General features: G+C 49.1%; 1 protein-coding gene and 1 non-coding gene across 3 annotated transcripts; one reads left to right on the top strand and one right to left on the bottom strand.

Moving 5' to 3' along the window:
* Window positions 1–137: 137 nt before the first annotated feature.
* On the bottom strand, window positions 138–208 carry TRNAG-GCC (transfer RNA glycine (anticodon GCC)). The gene has a single exon. It is a non-coding gene; the product is annotated as a tRNA-Gly (tRNA).
* A 5,442-nt stretch (window positions 209–5,650) lies between these two features.
* On the top strand, window positions 5,651–13,509 carry LOC128976813 (argininosuccinate lyase). 2 transcript variants are annotated; one of them, XM_054394183.1, is made up of 16 exons: window positions 5,651–5,662; window positions 6,963–7,157; window positions 7,966–8,049; window positions 8,369–8,425; window positions 8,671–8,768; window positions 9,427–9,504; window positions 9,905–9,982; window positions 10,126–10,178; window positions 10,529–10,591; window positions 10,786–10,900; window positions 11,518–11,602; window positions 11,759–11,818; window positions 12,186–12,269; window positions 12,453–12,533; window positions 12,906–13,012; window positions 13,359–13,509. In XM_054394183.1, exons 1-16 carry the CDS (start codon window positions 5,651–5,653, stop codon window positions 13,507–13,509), a joined length of 1,401 nt encoding a protein of 466 aa, XP_054250158.1. The 2 variants fall into 2 exon arrangements, with proteins under 2 accessions (XP_054250158.1, XP_054250157.1); XM_054394182.1 differs by having other exon boundaries at window positions 5,651–5,668.
* Window positions 13,510–15,266: the final 1,757 nt, after the last annotated feature.

The following is a 15,266-nucleotide window of genomic DNA, read 5'->3' as shown; positions in this document are numbered from 1 at the left end:
GTCCGGGTGAAGCTGGGGTTGAGCTGCAGGAAGTTTTAGAGGCTGGGACGGAAACGGAAAAGGAAGGAGAAATAGTAGGGAGGTAGGCGGGGAGGGGGGGGGAGAAAAAGCGGAGGGGGCGGGAAGAAAATATCAGTTGCATTGGCCGGGAATCGAACCCGGGCCTCCCGCGTGGCAGGCGAGAATTCTACCACTGAACCACCAATGCTTGTGATAGTTAATGTTTTCCCGCCCCCCAACTTGTAACTGCTACAGAAAGAATTAAGAGCCACTTCCATGAATATATGTATTGAACATCTGCTCCAGTTTCGACACTGCTAAGTATAACAAGGGGAAAATAGTGTTGTAAAGATCCTCCCAGATCAAGTCTTTAGTCTTTTGCAACCACAATATTGTGAGGTTGAACTGTAGGGGGCTGGAGCTCCTCTCCTAGGGAGACAGACTGAGAGAGTTGGGGCTGTTCACTCTGGAGAAGAGAAGGCTCCCAGGAGACCTTAGTGTGGCCCTCCAGGATCTGAAGGGCGCTACAAGAAAGCTGGGGAGGGACTTCTGAGGGTGTCAGGGAGTGATAGGACTGGGGGAAATGGAGCAAAACTGGAAATGGGTAGATTCAGATTGGGTGTTAGGAAGAAGCTCTTCCCCATGAGGGTGGTGACACACTGGAACAGGCTGCCCAGGGAAGTGGTAGAAGCCTCATCCCTGGAGGTTTTCAAGGCCAGGCTGGATGTGCCTCTGCACAACTTGATCTAGTGTCAGGTATCCCATGGCAGGGGGGGCTGGAACTAGATGATCCTTGAGGTCCCTTCTAACCCTAACTAGTCTATGATTCTATATCATGTTTTAAAGCACTCTACATACATCTTACCAAATTCATTTTATGTCTTTTCAGACATATCACTGTGACTCTCCCCCACTTAATCAATATGCTATTAAATTTTGCAAGAGCCCTTTTCACTCTCAAGAAAACTGAAGAGACTTGATTGGGTGTAAACAGCTAAAAATCCTGTTGGCTGCAGCAAGGAAAACTGGCTCAGAGACTGAGAGCCTGGGAAATGTTAATTACTTAATTTTGCCATTATTTCTCAGGCAAAAGTTTAGATGTAAACCCAACACTAGCCCCCTAAGGAGTCACACACACTTACACTCACTTGTTTGCAGCAGACCTGTTAAGAGCAACCTAGAGAACTGCATGGGTTAGACTTACGCTGGCAACCTCTCATCTTGCAATACTAGCACAAACTCCACCACCTGATTCTCTGTCCAAAACCAAGCCAGAAGAAAGTCTACTCCCACTTTTGGGACTTTGCTTCTCCTTAGGGTGTTGCAAATCCTAAGCTAATCTCCAAAAAGGCGAGCAAACTGCAGCTCAGCAGGAAGAGTCTTCTATATCAGAATAGTGGGCAAGAAACAGCTCCCAGCTCTCCAGGAACCATGGCTGTCAGATACCCAAATGCTGGGCAAAGTTTAAAATCCTGCTGCAAGGTTTTTACAGCTTTTTCAGTTGAAGACTCCTAAAAAAAAAGCTTCAATGGACACGTGGACCACACCACACACAAACTGTAGTACAGACAGAACTTAATTTACATTCCAGAATCACTTCTCATAGACCCCTATGGAAAAAGAGTGAGGAGAAAGGTCTTCAAACTGCCAGCTGAAAGCCTTTGGTCTGACTCAGATAGGATGTAATGGATGCTGTCCTTTTTCATGTCAGGATTAACTGACCTTGTAAGTTGGCCAAAACCAGCACAACAAATGCTCTGGAACTTCTCTGCCATGTTTCAAACCCTGCACATGATACTGTCTGTACCCCAGCTCCCAGCCAGGCTAAAGAGAAGAAAAGAAAGGATGGCAGCTTTTATTTCAAAATGTGGTATTTCCAGACTATCCAGTTTTGGAGTTTTGTTTCAGAAATCTACTAATCCTTCGCTATCCTTTCCTCACTCTCTTTAGATACAGGTTCAGAATTTTCAGTCTATCATTTCTTCTTTGTATTTCCTCTTTACATCCCTCCTCCAGTACAAATCTATCATCTTTGTTTTCAGCGTTTGTCTAAGTTTCACTCTAGATCTTTGCTGATAAACTTTTTAACCATCTCTGATGATGATGTGTCATGGGTTAAGGATTATTCCTTTAAGAACCATGCAGTACAAGCCTCCAGAGGCTAGATGGTCAGCATGATATAAATGCTTCTCAACAGCTTTTAATTTTTTTCCCCAATGGTTCTAATAGAAACATTCTTCCTAAGTATTTTCCAATGGGGACACGTAGTGTGTTAGGGTGTAAAAATATATATATGGACCAGCTGCAGGTCCACTGATACTGTGCAGGGGAGAAGAGGAAGATCTAAGAGAGAACTCATTACCCTTCCATTCAAGTGAGGTTGAGGAGGCTCCCTTCGCTTTGCTTTTCATCGCTGCACTTTAGGTGTTAGACAGTTATGCTGCACCATCCATAGGGAATGCAGACATAGGTTTTTCTAAATGTGCTTAGCATGTCAACATTTAAACATTGGCTTGTGATTGTTACCACTAAGGCTTGGTGAGAAAGGGGCCTCGGTATTAACTATTGAAAGCAGGGGGCCTAGTAATTGCCATTGACAGCAGATCTGCAGGGTATTTGTATTCTTTGTCATGAAAGATGTTTACTGGATTCAGCATTTCACTGATCACCCTATAGTGTCTTTTTTTTTTTTTCTTCTTTTACATTCAAAATTCATTAAACAAGGTTGGTGCCTTTTTTTTTCTTTTTTAACAAAAAAATGTCAGCACTGCTTCACACCAGTCTAGCTGACAGTGCATTTGACCAGCACTTTCAGTTCACAGAGCTTTTTTTTTTAATCCATGTTCTAAACCAAAATGACAGTTAAAAAAAAAAAAAGGAATGTTTTTAAAGAAGGTGAACTGTAGCACTTTATGCCATCCAGGACTCAGTCATGAAAATACGTCCTGTTATGAAAAGTGGAATTCTACAAACCTAGTCTTGAGAAGAGAAGACTGAGAGGGGATCTGATCAATGTCTATCAATAGCTGAGGGGTGGGTGTCAAGTGGAGGGGACCAGGCTCTTTTCGGTGGTACACAGTGATAGGACAAGGAACAATGGCTTCAAACTTGAACATAGAAGATTTCACCTCAACGTGAGGAGAAACTTCTTTACAGTGAGGGTGACAGAACACTGGAACAGGCTTCCCAGGGGGGTTGTGGAGTCTCCTTCTCTAGAGACTTTCAAAACCCTCCTAGATGTGCTCCTGTGTGGACTATCCTAGGTGATCCTGCTTTGGCAGGGGGGTTGGACCTGATGATCTCTTGAGATCCCTTCCAACCTCTGATATACTGTGAGACTGTGATACTGTAAACCGCTAAAGCACTTCCTCAGAGCTGTGCTCCCAACATGGATTGTGCTCACCCAACACAAACTGCACTCTGAAAGGAAGAGTAAAGCTGTGACTGATTACAAAAGCAACTATAAATAAAGTTCAAATCTTTGAGGATATTAAAATACATTTAATTCAGTTTCTCTGTGCTGCAAAACAGGTAATTTGCTCTCCAATACTACCTCATTGTACATCAGCTTGGAAAAGGTGAAGCTGGGAATAGTGAGGTATGAATGATGTGCTACTCACTGTGCCAGAAAGGAAAACATGTGGAAGTCCTTTCCCTCAGCCCTTCCCTGGTATTTAATTGTGGAGTGGTTTGGGGGAGGGGGATAATCTTTCTATTTCACCATGCAAATAAGATACTGAAAGATGACTAGAAGTGGAGAGCCATCTGAATGAGAACAAGTAGAGAAGATAGCAATGAGACTACATTTCAGTGTGCACTAGAAAACCTGTTTCACTGTTTCACCCTCAAAAAAAGTTCATCTCTCCAGCTCCAAGTGTCTCTTTAAGAAAGTCTCTTTCTTCAATGTTCATTTTCACATTACTGACTTCTGCTTGGATCTATAGCTTCCCTTCCATCTTTATGATAAAAATACTACTTTAAATTCTATGTTGCTTATGATACAGAAAGGAAAGTTATTGCCTGTTTCATCTAAAAATGGGAAAAGAGAGGATTAATAATCTCTGCAGTACAAACTGGGACAGGAGTTAAGCAGCATACTACAAGCAAACTAATCCCTATGGAGTTTGCTAAACACCCAGGGATACTGCTGACAGATCCCATGTGGAAGCACACGTCCCTGCCACATGTAATTTCAGACACAGATTAATAAGGTCTTATTGACACAGATGCACTCTGGTTATAAATTCAGTGCTTACTCTTTTCCCAAAGCATCAGTCATCTATCAAAGCCCAGAGGAAGGATGAGGACACTCCTAAAGGGTGAACAAGGCAAGAAAACTGAAGGATTTCAGAGCAGGAAGGAACATGATCATGACATGACCAAGCACTGTTTTCCTAGTGTAAAAATGAAAAGGAGGTAAGTTGGAGAACTGAGAGAACAGTAGAAAAGGACAAGAAGGTCCCCTTAAAGGAAGAAAATAACCCAACAAAATGTGGATGAGAAAGATGGAATGTGTTTCCTGAGCTCTGTGAAAGGCTTGGACCACACAAATGGAAGAATATGATACTGTAGCAGCACACTAAGTGAGGTGAACCAGCAAACATTCAGCTTTCTGTGGAGTGGCTGCAGAGAAGTGCTCAGTGGCTGTGGAATTAATGAGAACCTGGTGCTGAGCTACAGTGAGTTTCTGCTCCCAAAGGTATTTTGAACCAGTTCTTTACCTTCACGATATTTAGAGTTTGATGAGTTTAAGATACAGGCTATTTGCCAAGGCTGCAGAGCACAGCCTCACATCCCACTGCCACAGTCTGAGGCTCTCAGGAGCCTCTGTGAGAGCATGACCCCAAGCAACTGGTGACAGAAGTCCTAGAGCTGGAGCTGCAGTATCCTTAAGAGCAGGGGAAGTGGGAAGTGTCATCCACTCAGAAATGGGAAAGACAAACTAGCTCCTATCTATTTTATTCTTATGCATTTGCTGTGGAGGCAACAGGGACAGGACAACAATGATCCAAGTCATCATATCAATTACATTCCTATCACAGACTACACATTGGAGGGGTGCAACAGAGCGATGAGACTCCTTCAGCGCAAGGATCTTCCCAGAAAAGGAGCTGACCTGTCCACAAACAAGACCTTCAGGCGACGCAGGAGCTCTGCCTAAAGCTACACCAATACCTTCACCAACAGGCAATACGAAAGCATCTCTCCCAACCTTCCTCCTTTGCAGCCACCTGCATCGAAAGCATCTTCTCTCCCTGACTGCTCATCGTGCGCTGGTCGAGCAGGGGCCAGACGCAGGAGGCCTGTGGTAAGGACAAAGGGGGCTGAAAGGAGGGGGGCCCGGAGCGGGGCCGGCCCCGGGGACACCCCGCCCCTGCGGGGCGGGACGAGCCGCCAGCCCCGCTCCGAGGCGTGTAAAAGCGGGGCGGCGGGGCCAGGGAGCAGCGAGCGAGCGAGCGAGCGACCACAGCCGGGGCTGTGCTGCGGAGCAGGTGAGCGGGGCCGCAGCTCCCGGCGGGTCCGGGCTGGCAGCGGAGACCCCGGGCTGGGCTGTACCAGCGAGCGGGGCAGAGCCGAGCATCACCTCGCTGTTCCACAGGTTGCACCAGTTGTCAGGATCGCTGCACAAACGAGCAAAACGTCGTCCGAAATGGCAGCCGAGGTGAGGGTGAACTTTGCTTCTCCGGTGGGGTGGTCTCGGGGTGCTCTGGCGGACGGGACCTCAACTGTGTGATAACCCCAGCAGGGCATCCTCCCATCTCCTGCGGGGGCTTTGCTCTAACTGGCTCGTTTGAGCGGGGTTTGAATGGAGAATTCACTTCTGATTCCGGTGAAGACCCAGAGGGGTCTAAGTCAATCTTTACTACTATATGTAGCGAAGGTAGACTTAGACACCTCGGAGGCAGACTTAGACACCTCTTCCCCACGCAAGCCCTTGCCCACCAGCACTACCCACTCAGGGACTGCTTTTCCAGCGAGGAGCTGAAAAACTTTGTTTTTTCAACTCCCATTTCCCACGACCCCGCAGCTCCTACTGACAATTCTGCTTCAGAGTTTGCTCTCTAGCCCCCCATGCCTACATCCCGGCCTCCTCAGGCTCTCTCCTGTTCTGCTCTCGGGCAAGGGGGTTCAGATCCGCTGGGGACAGGCTGGCTCCGGCCCCGGTGGCGGCAGCCGCCTGCTGTCCATGGTAGCTGGCAGGTGGCCGCAGCCCGCCGCCGCGCAGCTTCAGAGACTTTCCGGGGGGTAGTTTGGGACCGCGGGGTTTTTTCTTTCCTTTTCGTTTCCCCCTGAACATTTTTACTGCGGAAAAGTAGCCAGATGTCGCTCTCTGTAGTCTGCACCTTCACAGGTTTTATCCCCATTTGACGTTAAAGCTTGTGTGATGTCCTCAGCATGGTTCAAGCACTGCATAGTTACAGGAGGATTTCAGAGGATGTGGTTTGTGCTGGCCCATGGCTCTTTGTCAACCAAATATTTTCTTACAGTCTCCTCACAAAAAAAGTGGGCTCTATAAAGTTCTTTCAAGTACCAGCAGACACAAGCTATCACTATATCTCTGCCTCCCTCACCTTTTCTCCCTTTCAGGAGACTATCAAAGGGTCAGTGATCAGCAGCTGCCTCAAAAGACAAACCCATGCTGGTCTTGCACCATATGCCCTGATTTTAATTTCAAGGACTCCCTGCAGAGTCCTGCAGAGGTAAAGTAGCTTGGAAGATTTCTGAGCAAGAGCTGACACCTCAAGGGCTAAATCCTAGTGGCAGTGACATGTTCTCCACCTCTTCACCTACTTGCTAGAGGTCTTAAAGTTCAGAAGGTTTCATGTCAGTGATACAGGACACAATAGACATTCCTGAGTATGTCTTCAGTTTTACTTGGATAAGGAGTGGGATGGACATTAACTGATTTTTTAGGATATATATCATTGTTTGAACATGCCTCTTGCCTTCATTACTTGCAGGGGGATAAAATGATGGCAGGAAGGTTTGTTGGAAGCACTGATCCAGTCATGGAGATGCTCAGCTCTTCCATTACCTTTGATCAGAGACTGTCTGAGGTTGATATCCAGGGGAGCATGGCCTATGCCAAAGCCTTGGAGAAGGCTGGGATCCTAACTAAAACTGAGCTGGAGAAGATCCTGGGTGGCCTGGAAAAGGTATCTATTTCCTTCTCATCTGTCATGTGCTGAAATGAATGACTCCTTATCTGAGAGCATTTGTAGCAGCCTCCCTGAGATGAGCTTGGTACTCTTGGAGACACTCTGGGTGGGGGATTGATGCCTAAATTGAACGGCTAAAGGCCAGCAGCAGGATGTGAACCAGCTGACAAGCCCCCAGGGAGGGCCTGAACCCTGATGAGCACAGTGTCAGTGCTCATATTAACACTGCAGCCCTGCTGCCTCATTGAGGTGGGATTCAGACTGAGTCCTCTTCAGTCTGAACATTCTCTAGGAATTGTTTCCATGTCAACTCCTTTTCTGTTGGCACTTGGGACACTTTTGGGGCTGGCTGCCCATGGCAGCAGGAGGTGATGCAAAGCTTGGTATAGGGGTGAAGTCCACAGCTAAGCTCTTTGGTAACAGAGCCACTTCTGTAGCTCACCCACCAAGGGCAATGGTTGGTCTATTTAATGCTTTATGGGACAAGCTTAGAGGACAATGCTAAAGCAGTCACTGACATCTCAGCTTTCTCCTTGCAATGCTTAAATCTTTCTATGGCCACAACACTGCAGAACCATCATGGGTGGAGAGATGGATGCCACCAAGTGCAGTAGACAGCCTCAGGATAGAGCAAGCAGCCAGCCTTGGCCTGAAAGAACAGCAATGCCAGAGCTCGCCTGGGACTGGATCCACACTTTGGTTTCCACTGGGATGGCACAAGTTGGTCTTTGCTGGGGACACTGACAGCCCCACATGCAGCAGGGGAGCAGTAGGGGCTGACTGGTGTTTCTGCTGATGTTTGTAGATCTCTGAGGAATGGTCTAAAGGAGTCTTTGTGGTGACCCAAAGCGATGAGGATATCCACACTGCCAACGAACGCAGGCTAAAGGTTTGGGTCCTCTCTAACCTCTTGCTCCCATTCCTCTGTAGCTAGATCTGCCTGGCATGATGTGTCTGTGCCTCTGTCCCTCGGGGAAATTCCTCTGCACCTTGTGGCACTGAAGGCCCAGGGTGTCTCCAAGACCCCTTTGGTGGAAGAGGCACTGTACCAGCACTGAACCCAAACTTGCCCTTCCCCAGAAGAGACCCCATGGCTACTCACAGGATCCCAGAGCTGAGTCCCTTCTGGGCAGGGAGGAGGTCTGCTCATGTGGAGGCTCCTGCTTAGAGTCCAGAGGCACTGATAGACACCCTCCTCTTGTCCTCAGGAGCTGATTGGAGATGTAGCTGGGAAGCTGCACACTGGGAGGAGCAGGAATGACCAGGTATGTACAGAGCTGCTTGGGACTCCTCCCACACCTCACTTCAGGAGACCTCCAACCAGAATAGCCTTTGGCTCTCCTCCTGGGGAGCAAGGCAGAGTGACACCACCACAGCAAGATGAGCACATGATGGGAGGAGCTGCACCTCCCCATCACACAACACAAGCAGGGTTTCCTGTGCAGCACAAGTGGCCACTCACTAAGCCTGTCCCATCCTGCTGTGACTGACTGTGGCCAATCTCACACAGGTGGTGACTGACTTGAAGCTGTTCCTGAAGAATTCCCTCTCTATCATCTCCACTCACCTCCTGCAGCTCATCAAGACCCTGGTGGAACGTGCTGCCATGTGAGTCCTTTTCCAAATCCATGGCCTTGGCCTTGCTGGGGCAGGAGACTTCCAGCTTGCTCTTTGACTGACACCATCAGGGCAGCAGCAGGGTCTCCTGTGGAGCAGGTTACAGCCAGGCAGTGCTGTGTGGTAGCACAGAGAAAGACAGCAGCCCCTCTTCCCACACAGGTCGTATCACAGAGACCTTCCTCTTCCCCCACTGCACCCTAGCAAAGCACTTGAGGGTGGAGGTGCACACAAGGCTTTGGAAGGCACCAAATCCATCTGAAGGAGGAGGGAACTTGAGCATGTTTCAAGTTGCTGTGTATGAGAAAAGCTCAGCTGTGGTGACTCTCTCTCTAGCTCTCCTCCTCACACACCACCCTCCAAACCATCTGGGGACTGGGGAATCTTTGCCTGCTACAGAGGGTTCAGTGCACCTGGCAATTGTCCAGGGAGGCCTCAGGTAGCCACAGCACACTGCAAGATCAGCAGATCTAAAGCCAGTGTGCTTAGCTTGAAAAGGGACAGGGAGGGGAAGAGACACACCAGCCTCAGCACAACACAGGCTGAAGAAGTTCTCTTCACCACCTTGCTAGGAAACCCTGGAGGGTACCTGCCACTGCCCTGCATCCCAATAGCTGCTGCTCAGCTCTTTCTCTCCTTTCCCATGCAGAGAAATTGATGTCATCTTGCCTGGCTACACTCACCTGCAGAAAGCTCAGCCCATCAGATGGAGCCAGTTCTTGCTCAGGTAACCAAGCACCTTTCACACTTGGCTGCAGGAAGCCTTCTCCACCCTTGGGGCCCTGCTCACTTGAGCCTAGAAGTGCATCATTCTCTGAGGGGGCATCTGTGGGTGGTGACAAACCAGAGCCAACCTTGAATCTGGAGCAGGGACTCCTTGTGTGGAGTGTCCAAGCCAGGAGCCAAGCAGTGAGTGGTCTGTGGAGCTGACTCCCTGTACACTCCAGCCTTAGCTAATGGGCTGAGATGGAGAATCTCCTATGGTGTTGGCTGTTCCACTTCCAAGGGCCTTAGTGCCCAGGCTCCATTGCAAGCTTCTTTTGATGTAGAGGGGATCCCAGGCTCCAGGTATGGCAAAAGGAAAGCAACATTTTTTGACTTGAGGTGCTTCCTTTCTCCTGTTCCAGCCATGCTGTTGCTCTGACCCGGGATTCTGAGCGCATGATAGAGATAAAGAAGAGGATCAATGTCTTGCCTTTGGGAAGGTAAGGTCTGCTGTTTGTGTAATCACTGGGCTTTGATTTGTTCTGCAACATCTTCAGAGGTGCCTTCCCTGCAGCCTAGAGCTCAGTTTTGGTTGGAGTGTGCAGGATTTCATGCATAACTTCTGTTTCTTTCTCCCTGGCAGTGGTGCTCTGGCTGGCAACCCACTGGAAATTGACAGGGAGCTGCTGCGTAGTGGTAAATGTCTTCCTGTGCCTGAGGGGCAGAAATCTACTGCTGATATCTAGGAGGGAGGGAAGCATTGACACATGGCTCCCAACAGGACTGTAATGCACTGTCCTGGACCTAAAGCTTTTCTCTTACAAGGCTTTACTGCAACGAGGCAGGCAATGCCTGTGAGGTCAGTGTGGGAACAGCCACTGCCTGCCTAGGGCTAATGAAGTCCCCACTCAGTGTAACACTTCAGAGTGTTTGTGTTCCTGGGACTGCTCCAGGGCTCACAGTCACCTGCATGCTGGGGCAACCTGCTGCATTCAAGCTCCAGACATGTCAAGCCTGACCTCCTCTGTCCATCACCTTCCTTACAGAGCTGGACTTCGCTTCCATAAGTTTGAACAGCATGGATGCTGTTAGTGAGAGAGACTTTGTGGGTAAGCACAACTCAAACACTTCTTCCAACCTCTGTTTTAGAAGCAGGCATCTGAGACCTTCCTAGTTAACCTCCCTTAATAAGGGGACTGAAATCCTTGACTTGGAAGTGGTTCTAAAGCTCCAGTCAGAGCTTGCCGGGTTGTTGGGCAAACAAGCACCTTTCCCACCTCCTGATTTCCTGAATTCTCTGCAGTGGAATTTCTCTCTATGGCCACCCTGCTGATGATCCACCTGAGCAAGATGGCTGAGGATCTCATCATCTACAGTACCAGCGAGTTTGGATTTGTAACCCTCTCAGATACCTACTGGTAAGTTACTGGTCTCTGGGGAGTAAGCTATCCCCTCCTGAGAGAATGAGGCAGTGGTTGGGGTCTCCCTGCTGCATGAGGCTGACACAGCATTAAAAGGCTGGCAGAAAGCAGCCTTAGGGTGACTGTTCCTCAGTATCAATCACTGATTTCTGATTCCAGCAACTCAACCAAGCCTGCATTCCAGACACTCCCCCCCCAGCAGCTGCTGGCAAAGGGAACTCCCTCCTCTGCTGGCAATGCTGCCAAAGCCCTGCCTGGACTAGCCAGGACTGCAGTCCTCACAGATTTCCTGTCTCTCAGGGTGGCACAGGCACAGCCTTCCCCCTCTGAGGACGCAGCAACACTTAGCCTGGCTACTGATGCCACCTCTGGAGGGCTTTGAGGGGAAGCCTTCTTGCGTGGTAGCTCCAGACAGGACTGCAAAACCAAAGGCTTTGCTGTGGGAACCATGAGAAACTCAGCACATGCAATTCACTGCTTGCCTACACCCTAGCAAGGTGTCTGGGGAAGGGGAACCTCTGTGTTGCTTTCAGAGGGCTGGGCCAGTAGGTTGCACAACCTGAAGCTGTAGGGACTGGGGTCCTGCTTACCTTACCCTCCACACCTTTCTTCAGCACTGGCAGCAGCCTGATGCCTCAGAAGAAGAACCCTGACAGCCTGGAACTGATCCGCAGCAAGGCTGGACGAGTGTTTGGACGGGTGAGCCTGCCAAGGGCAGGAGTGGGCTGGGGAAATGGCTCCTGCAGGGCTGAAGGATGTTCCTTCTTCTTGCCTCTCTGTAAAGAAATGTGAACAACTCCTGGGGCAATGTCCTCCTCTTCCTAGAACTAACTGCCTCACCTGTTTCTCTTGCAGCTGGCTGCTATTCTCATGGTTCTCAAAGGACTGCCAAGCACCTACAACAAGGATCTGCAGGTAAAAGATGTAAAAGAGATGTTAGTATGATAGAACTTGGAGGTCAGAAAAGACCTTTGAGGTCATCAAATCGAACCCCTCATGAGAGCTCACAATCCCTCCCCTCCTGCTAAGCCAAGATGTTAGTTTTCACACCATCCCTCTGAGCAGACACAGCTGTCTTCTCTTGAGCAGTCTGGCCACTGCATTGCCCTGCTTGTGTGCAGGATGCTGAGGAAGGGGCTGAGGCATGGGGTGCTGCTACTGACACCCAGCAGGAGCCCCAGAGATCACATACCTGCTCTCCTGGCTGAGCTGCTCTGGCTTTTAGGATCTAGGGCTGCAGCAGGTTGACTTAACAGCAATTTCCATCCCTATTCCAACACAGGAGGACAAGGAGGCTGTCTTTGATGTTGTGGACACCCTGAATATTGTGCTCCAGGTTGCCACTGGAGTGATATCTACCCTCCAGGTAAGGCTTCAGCCTCTCCCTACTGAACAGTGCTGGGGCACATGTTCTGTAAAAGTGAAAGAGCTTTAGACTGGCCTTAAGATGAAGGCTTCAGTAGCTCATTTATGATGCTCATTATGGGCCCTACTGTCAGCCAACATGTTCCCAGGGAGGACCTGATGATAATGACCTTCCTTTCTGCAGATCAACAAGGAGAACATGGAGAAGGCACTGACTCCTGAGATACTGTCTTCTGACCTGGCTCTCTACTTGGTTCATAAAGGAGTAAGTACCACAGGAAGATTCAGAACTCTGATTTCTTTGGATGCAGAATGCTGCTCAGTGAAGGCCTGAGAGGAGGCCTTCTGTTCTGTCCCCAGGTGATGATCAGTCTGGGTCAGCAGACACGAAATCTGGAATCCCATGCTTTACATGTGTCCCAGCTAGTGGAACTGCTGCCGGGTGGAGTTGATAGTAATTTAAAGGTGGAGTTTCACCTCCTAGCACCTCCTCTCTTCGCAACCCAGAAAACCCAGACTCAGATTGCCTTCCCCTAAGTGAACACAAGCCAGCCAAACAAGGGAAAACATCCATTTTTCCTCTGACAAACACCCCTGTTGCCTGGTCACTGACTCTGGCCTCTGCTTCTCACTGCAGATGCCCTTCAGACAAGCCCACGTTGCCTCCGGGAAGGCCGTCCACCTCGCCGAGACTAAAGGCATCCCCATCAGTGCTCTCAGCCTGGATGACCTGAAGAGCATCAGGTTTGTGTCACTATTTGCCATGGCTTCCCTCACAGCTGGCTCTCAGCCTGCCTTTGTATGGGACTCCTTATGGTGCCCTGCCCCAGAATCCCTGAGCCAGACAGCATCCTAAAATGAGGAGTTTGCTTCTGAACTTCCTCCTTCTCCCCTCTTGGAGCTGATTCTGATCTGTCACAAGAGGCTGCACTCAGGCACTAGAAGTGCACAAGCAGGGCTGCAGGAGGTCTTTCTCCTTGACAGAAAGCTCCATCTCCACTCCCTCCCCATCTCTGCAGGCAGTGAGCATGTAAAGCCAGCCAGCAGCACCTTCTCTCTCCCCTGACCTCTCTTCTCTTTGCCTTCCCAGCCCCCTGATCGGCAGTGACGTCTCCCAGGTCTTCAACGTTGTCAACAGTGTGGAGCAGTACACAGCCATGGGGGGCACTGCCAAGAGCAGTGTGTCCACCCAGATTGAGCAGCTGAGGGAGATACTGAAGAGGCTGAAGGAGCAGGCTTAGAGTGTGGGGAGAGATCCCATGGATGCAGCATTGTGCCTATCACACTAATCTGGAGTTAATAAACACTGGGGTGTCTGTTGTTCACTGAAGCTTTTGTCTTGTGTTTTTCTTCTTTGGGGCAAGATTGAGCCGGGCTTCCTCAGCAGGGTTTTGGTCTCTTCTCCCAAGGAAAAAGTGATAGGACAATAGGAAATGGCCTCAAGTTGCACCAAGGGTGATGTAGGTTTAAATTAGGAACAATTTCTTCCCTGAAAGGGTTGCTGGAACAAGCTGCCCAGGGAAATGGTGGAGTCACTGTCCCTGAAGGGATTTAAAAGACATGTAGATGCTGTGCAGAGGGACATGGTTTAGTGGTGGACTTGGCTCTCCTGGGTTAAGGGTTGCACTCAATAATCTTCAAGATCTTTTCCAACCTAAATGATTCCATGATTCTACCGAGGCTGGATCCAGCAGTGCCAGATCAGGCTCCACAACATGCTGAGAGAAGCTTGTGTGCGTGCACAAAGTACACCTGGTACTGCATCTGCAGCATATGCTACATCTCCAGCTATCACTGTCCTCCTCACAGGAGTACACCTGCCTGTCTGCATTCTGGCAGGGAGCATTAAGTGGCCAAAAGAAGTCTCCTCACCACCTGGCATTGGAATTTGCATAGTCTTAGGCAGGTCTTGGCCAGCAGGTCAATCCACAGGTCACTGAGCCCATCTCAAAATGACCTTTGGCTGTGGTTTCCTCCAATGCACAGGAGCTGCTCAGTCTCAGGTCAAACTTTTTCCTCTGTGTGACCCAGGCCAAGCTATCTTGGGCAGAATGCTTGAAGAGAGACTGGCACAGCTGGCTGCCTCTTACAAATCTTACATTACCTTCTTTCTGTATTTACAAAAATATCATCAGAACAAAGACCAGGAAAAGCCTTACTTGGGGAATGAGAATGCAGCAGCTCTGTGTCTTTTAAAGGGTTTAAAGATCTGATTAAACAAACACTTGAAACATTATTCCCTACTGTTGTTCCACAATGATCTCTGGATGGAACATGCCTGTTCCTTGATTCAAAAGATAGAGGAAGGCAGTTGTCTACAGGGAAGGTGGGGCAGATTTCATAAAATACTAAACCAGCTTGAACCTGGCACCCACAGCACAGCAGCAGTAGTTTTGTCAGGCACAGTTTCTTTCAGCAGCATTTCAAAGCTGGTGTTTTGCTCAGCAGCCTGCTCTCCGTGCTGATGCAGCAGCAGCAGTTATTGACTCAGTACTGCAAGACTCTGTCAAACACAGGTAGTGGCAGGAACAGAAGCATTGCCTCACCTTGGTTAGGTTAAGAGCTGCAGCACTGAGTACAAACTGCCACCAGCTAAATCTCCTCCCATTAACAAAGCATCCCAGGAGACTCAAAATGCTTTCACCCTACCTTTGTAGCATTTGTGCTTTAAATATGTGGGAGAAGAACCAGCAACAGAAACCTTCCCTTTCTTCAGCCCTCAATCTCCTTATTCTGGCCCTAAACTCCTGGCATTTAAAGAACAGCACATTTCAATCACTACGTCATAAACCTCCTTTGTGTTTGCTCTCTTCCTGCTGTGTTTCTGTTTTGGCACTTGTGTCTCACTCTCCAGCTAGGTTAGCTGTGGCCAGGAAATCACTTAGGCACACTGAGCTGATAGGGAAAAGGAGCAAGAAAGGGAGTGGTGACACTAACACCCAACACCTACAGAGTCAGAAGGAGGGATATCTCCTCATCTGCCCAGCTCACAGTTATT

This window comes from Indicator indicator, chromosome 30 (genome assembly GCF_027791375.1).
Source record: "Indicator indicator isolate 239-I01 chromosome 30, UM_Iind_1.1, whole genome shotgun sequence".
NCBI lineage: Eukaryota > Metazoa > Chordata > Aves > Piciformes > Indicatoridae > Indicator > Indicator indicator.
Note: the sequence above shows the minus strand (reverse complement) of the source record. Positions and strands in the feature narration are given on the sequence as shown.

Bases quoted from the DNA above. Each gene is read 5' to 3' on its own strand.
- LOC128976813 (XM_054394182.1), top strand. The intron at 9,983-10,125 runs GTAAGGTCTGCT...TCTCCCTGGCAG, and splicing joins AATGTCTTGCCTTTGGGAAG to TGGTGCTCTGGCTGGCAACC. The intron at 10,901-11,517 runs GTAAGTTACTGG...ACCTTTCTTCAG, and splicing joins ACCCTCTCAGATACCTACTG to CACTGGCAGCAGCCTGATGC.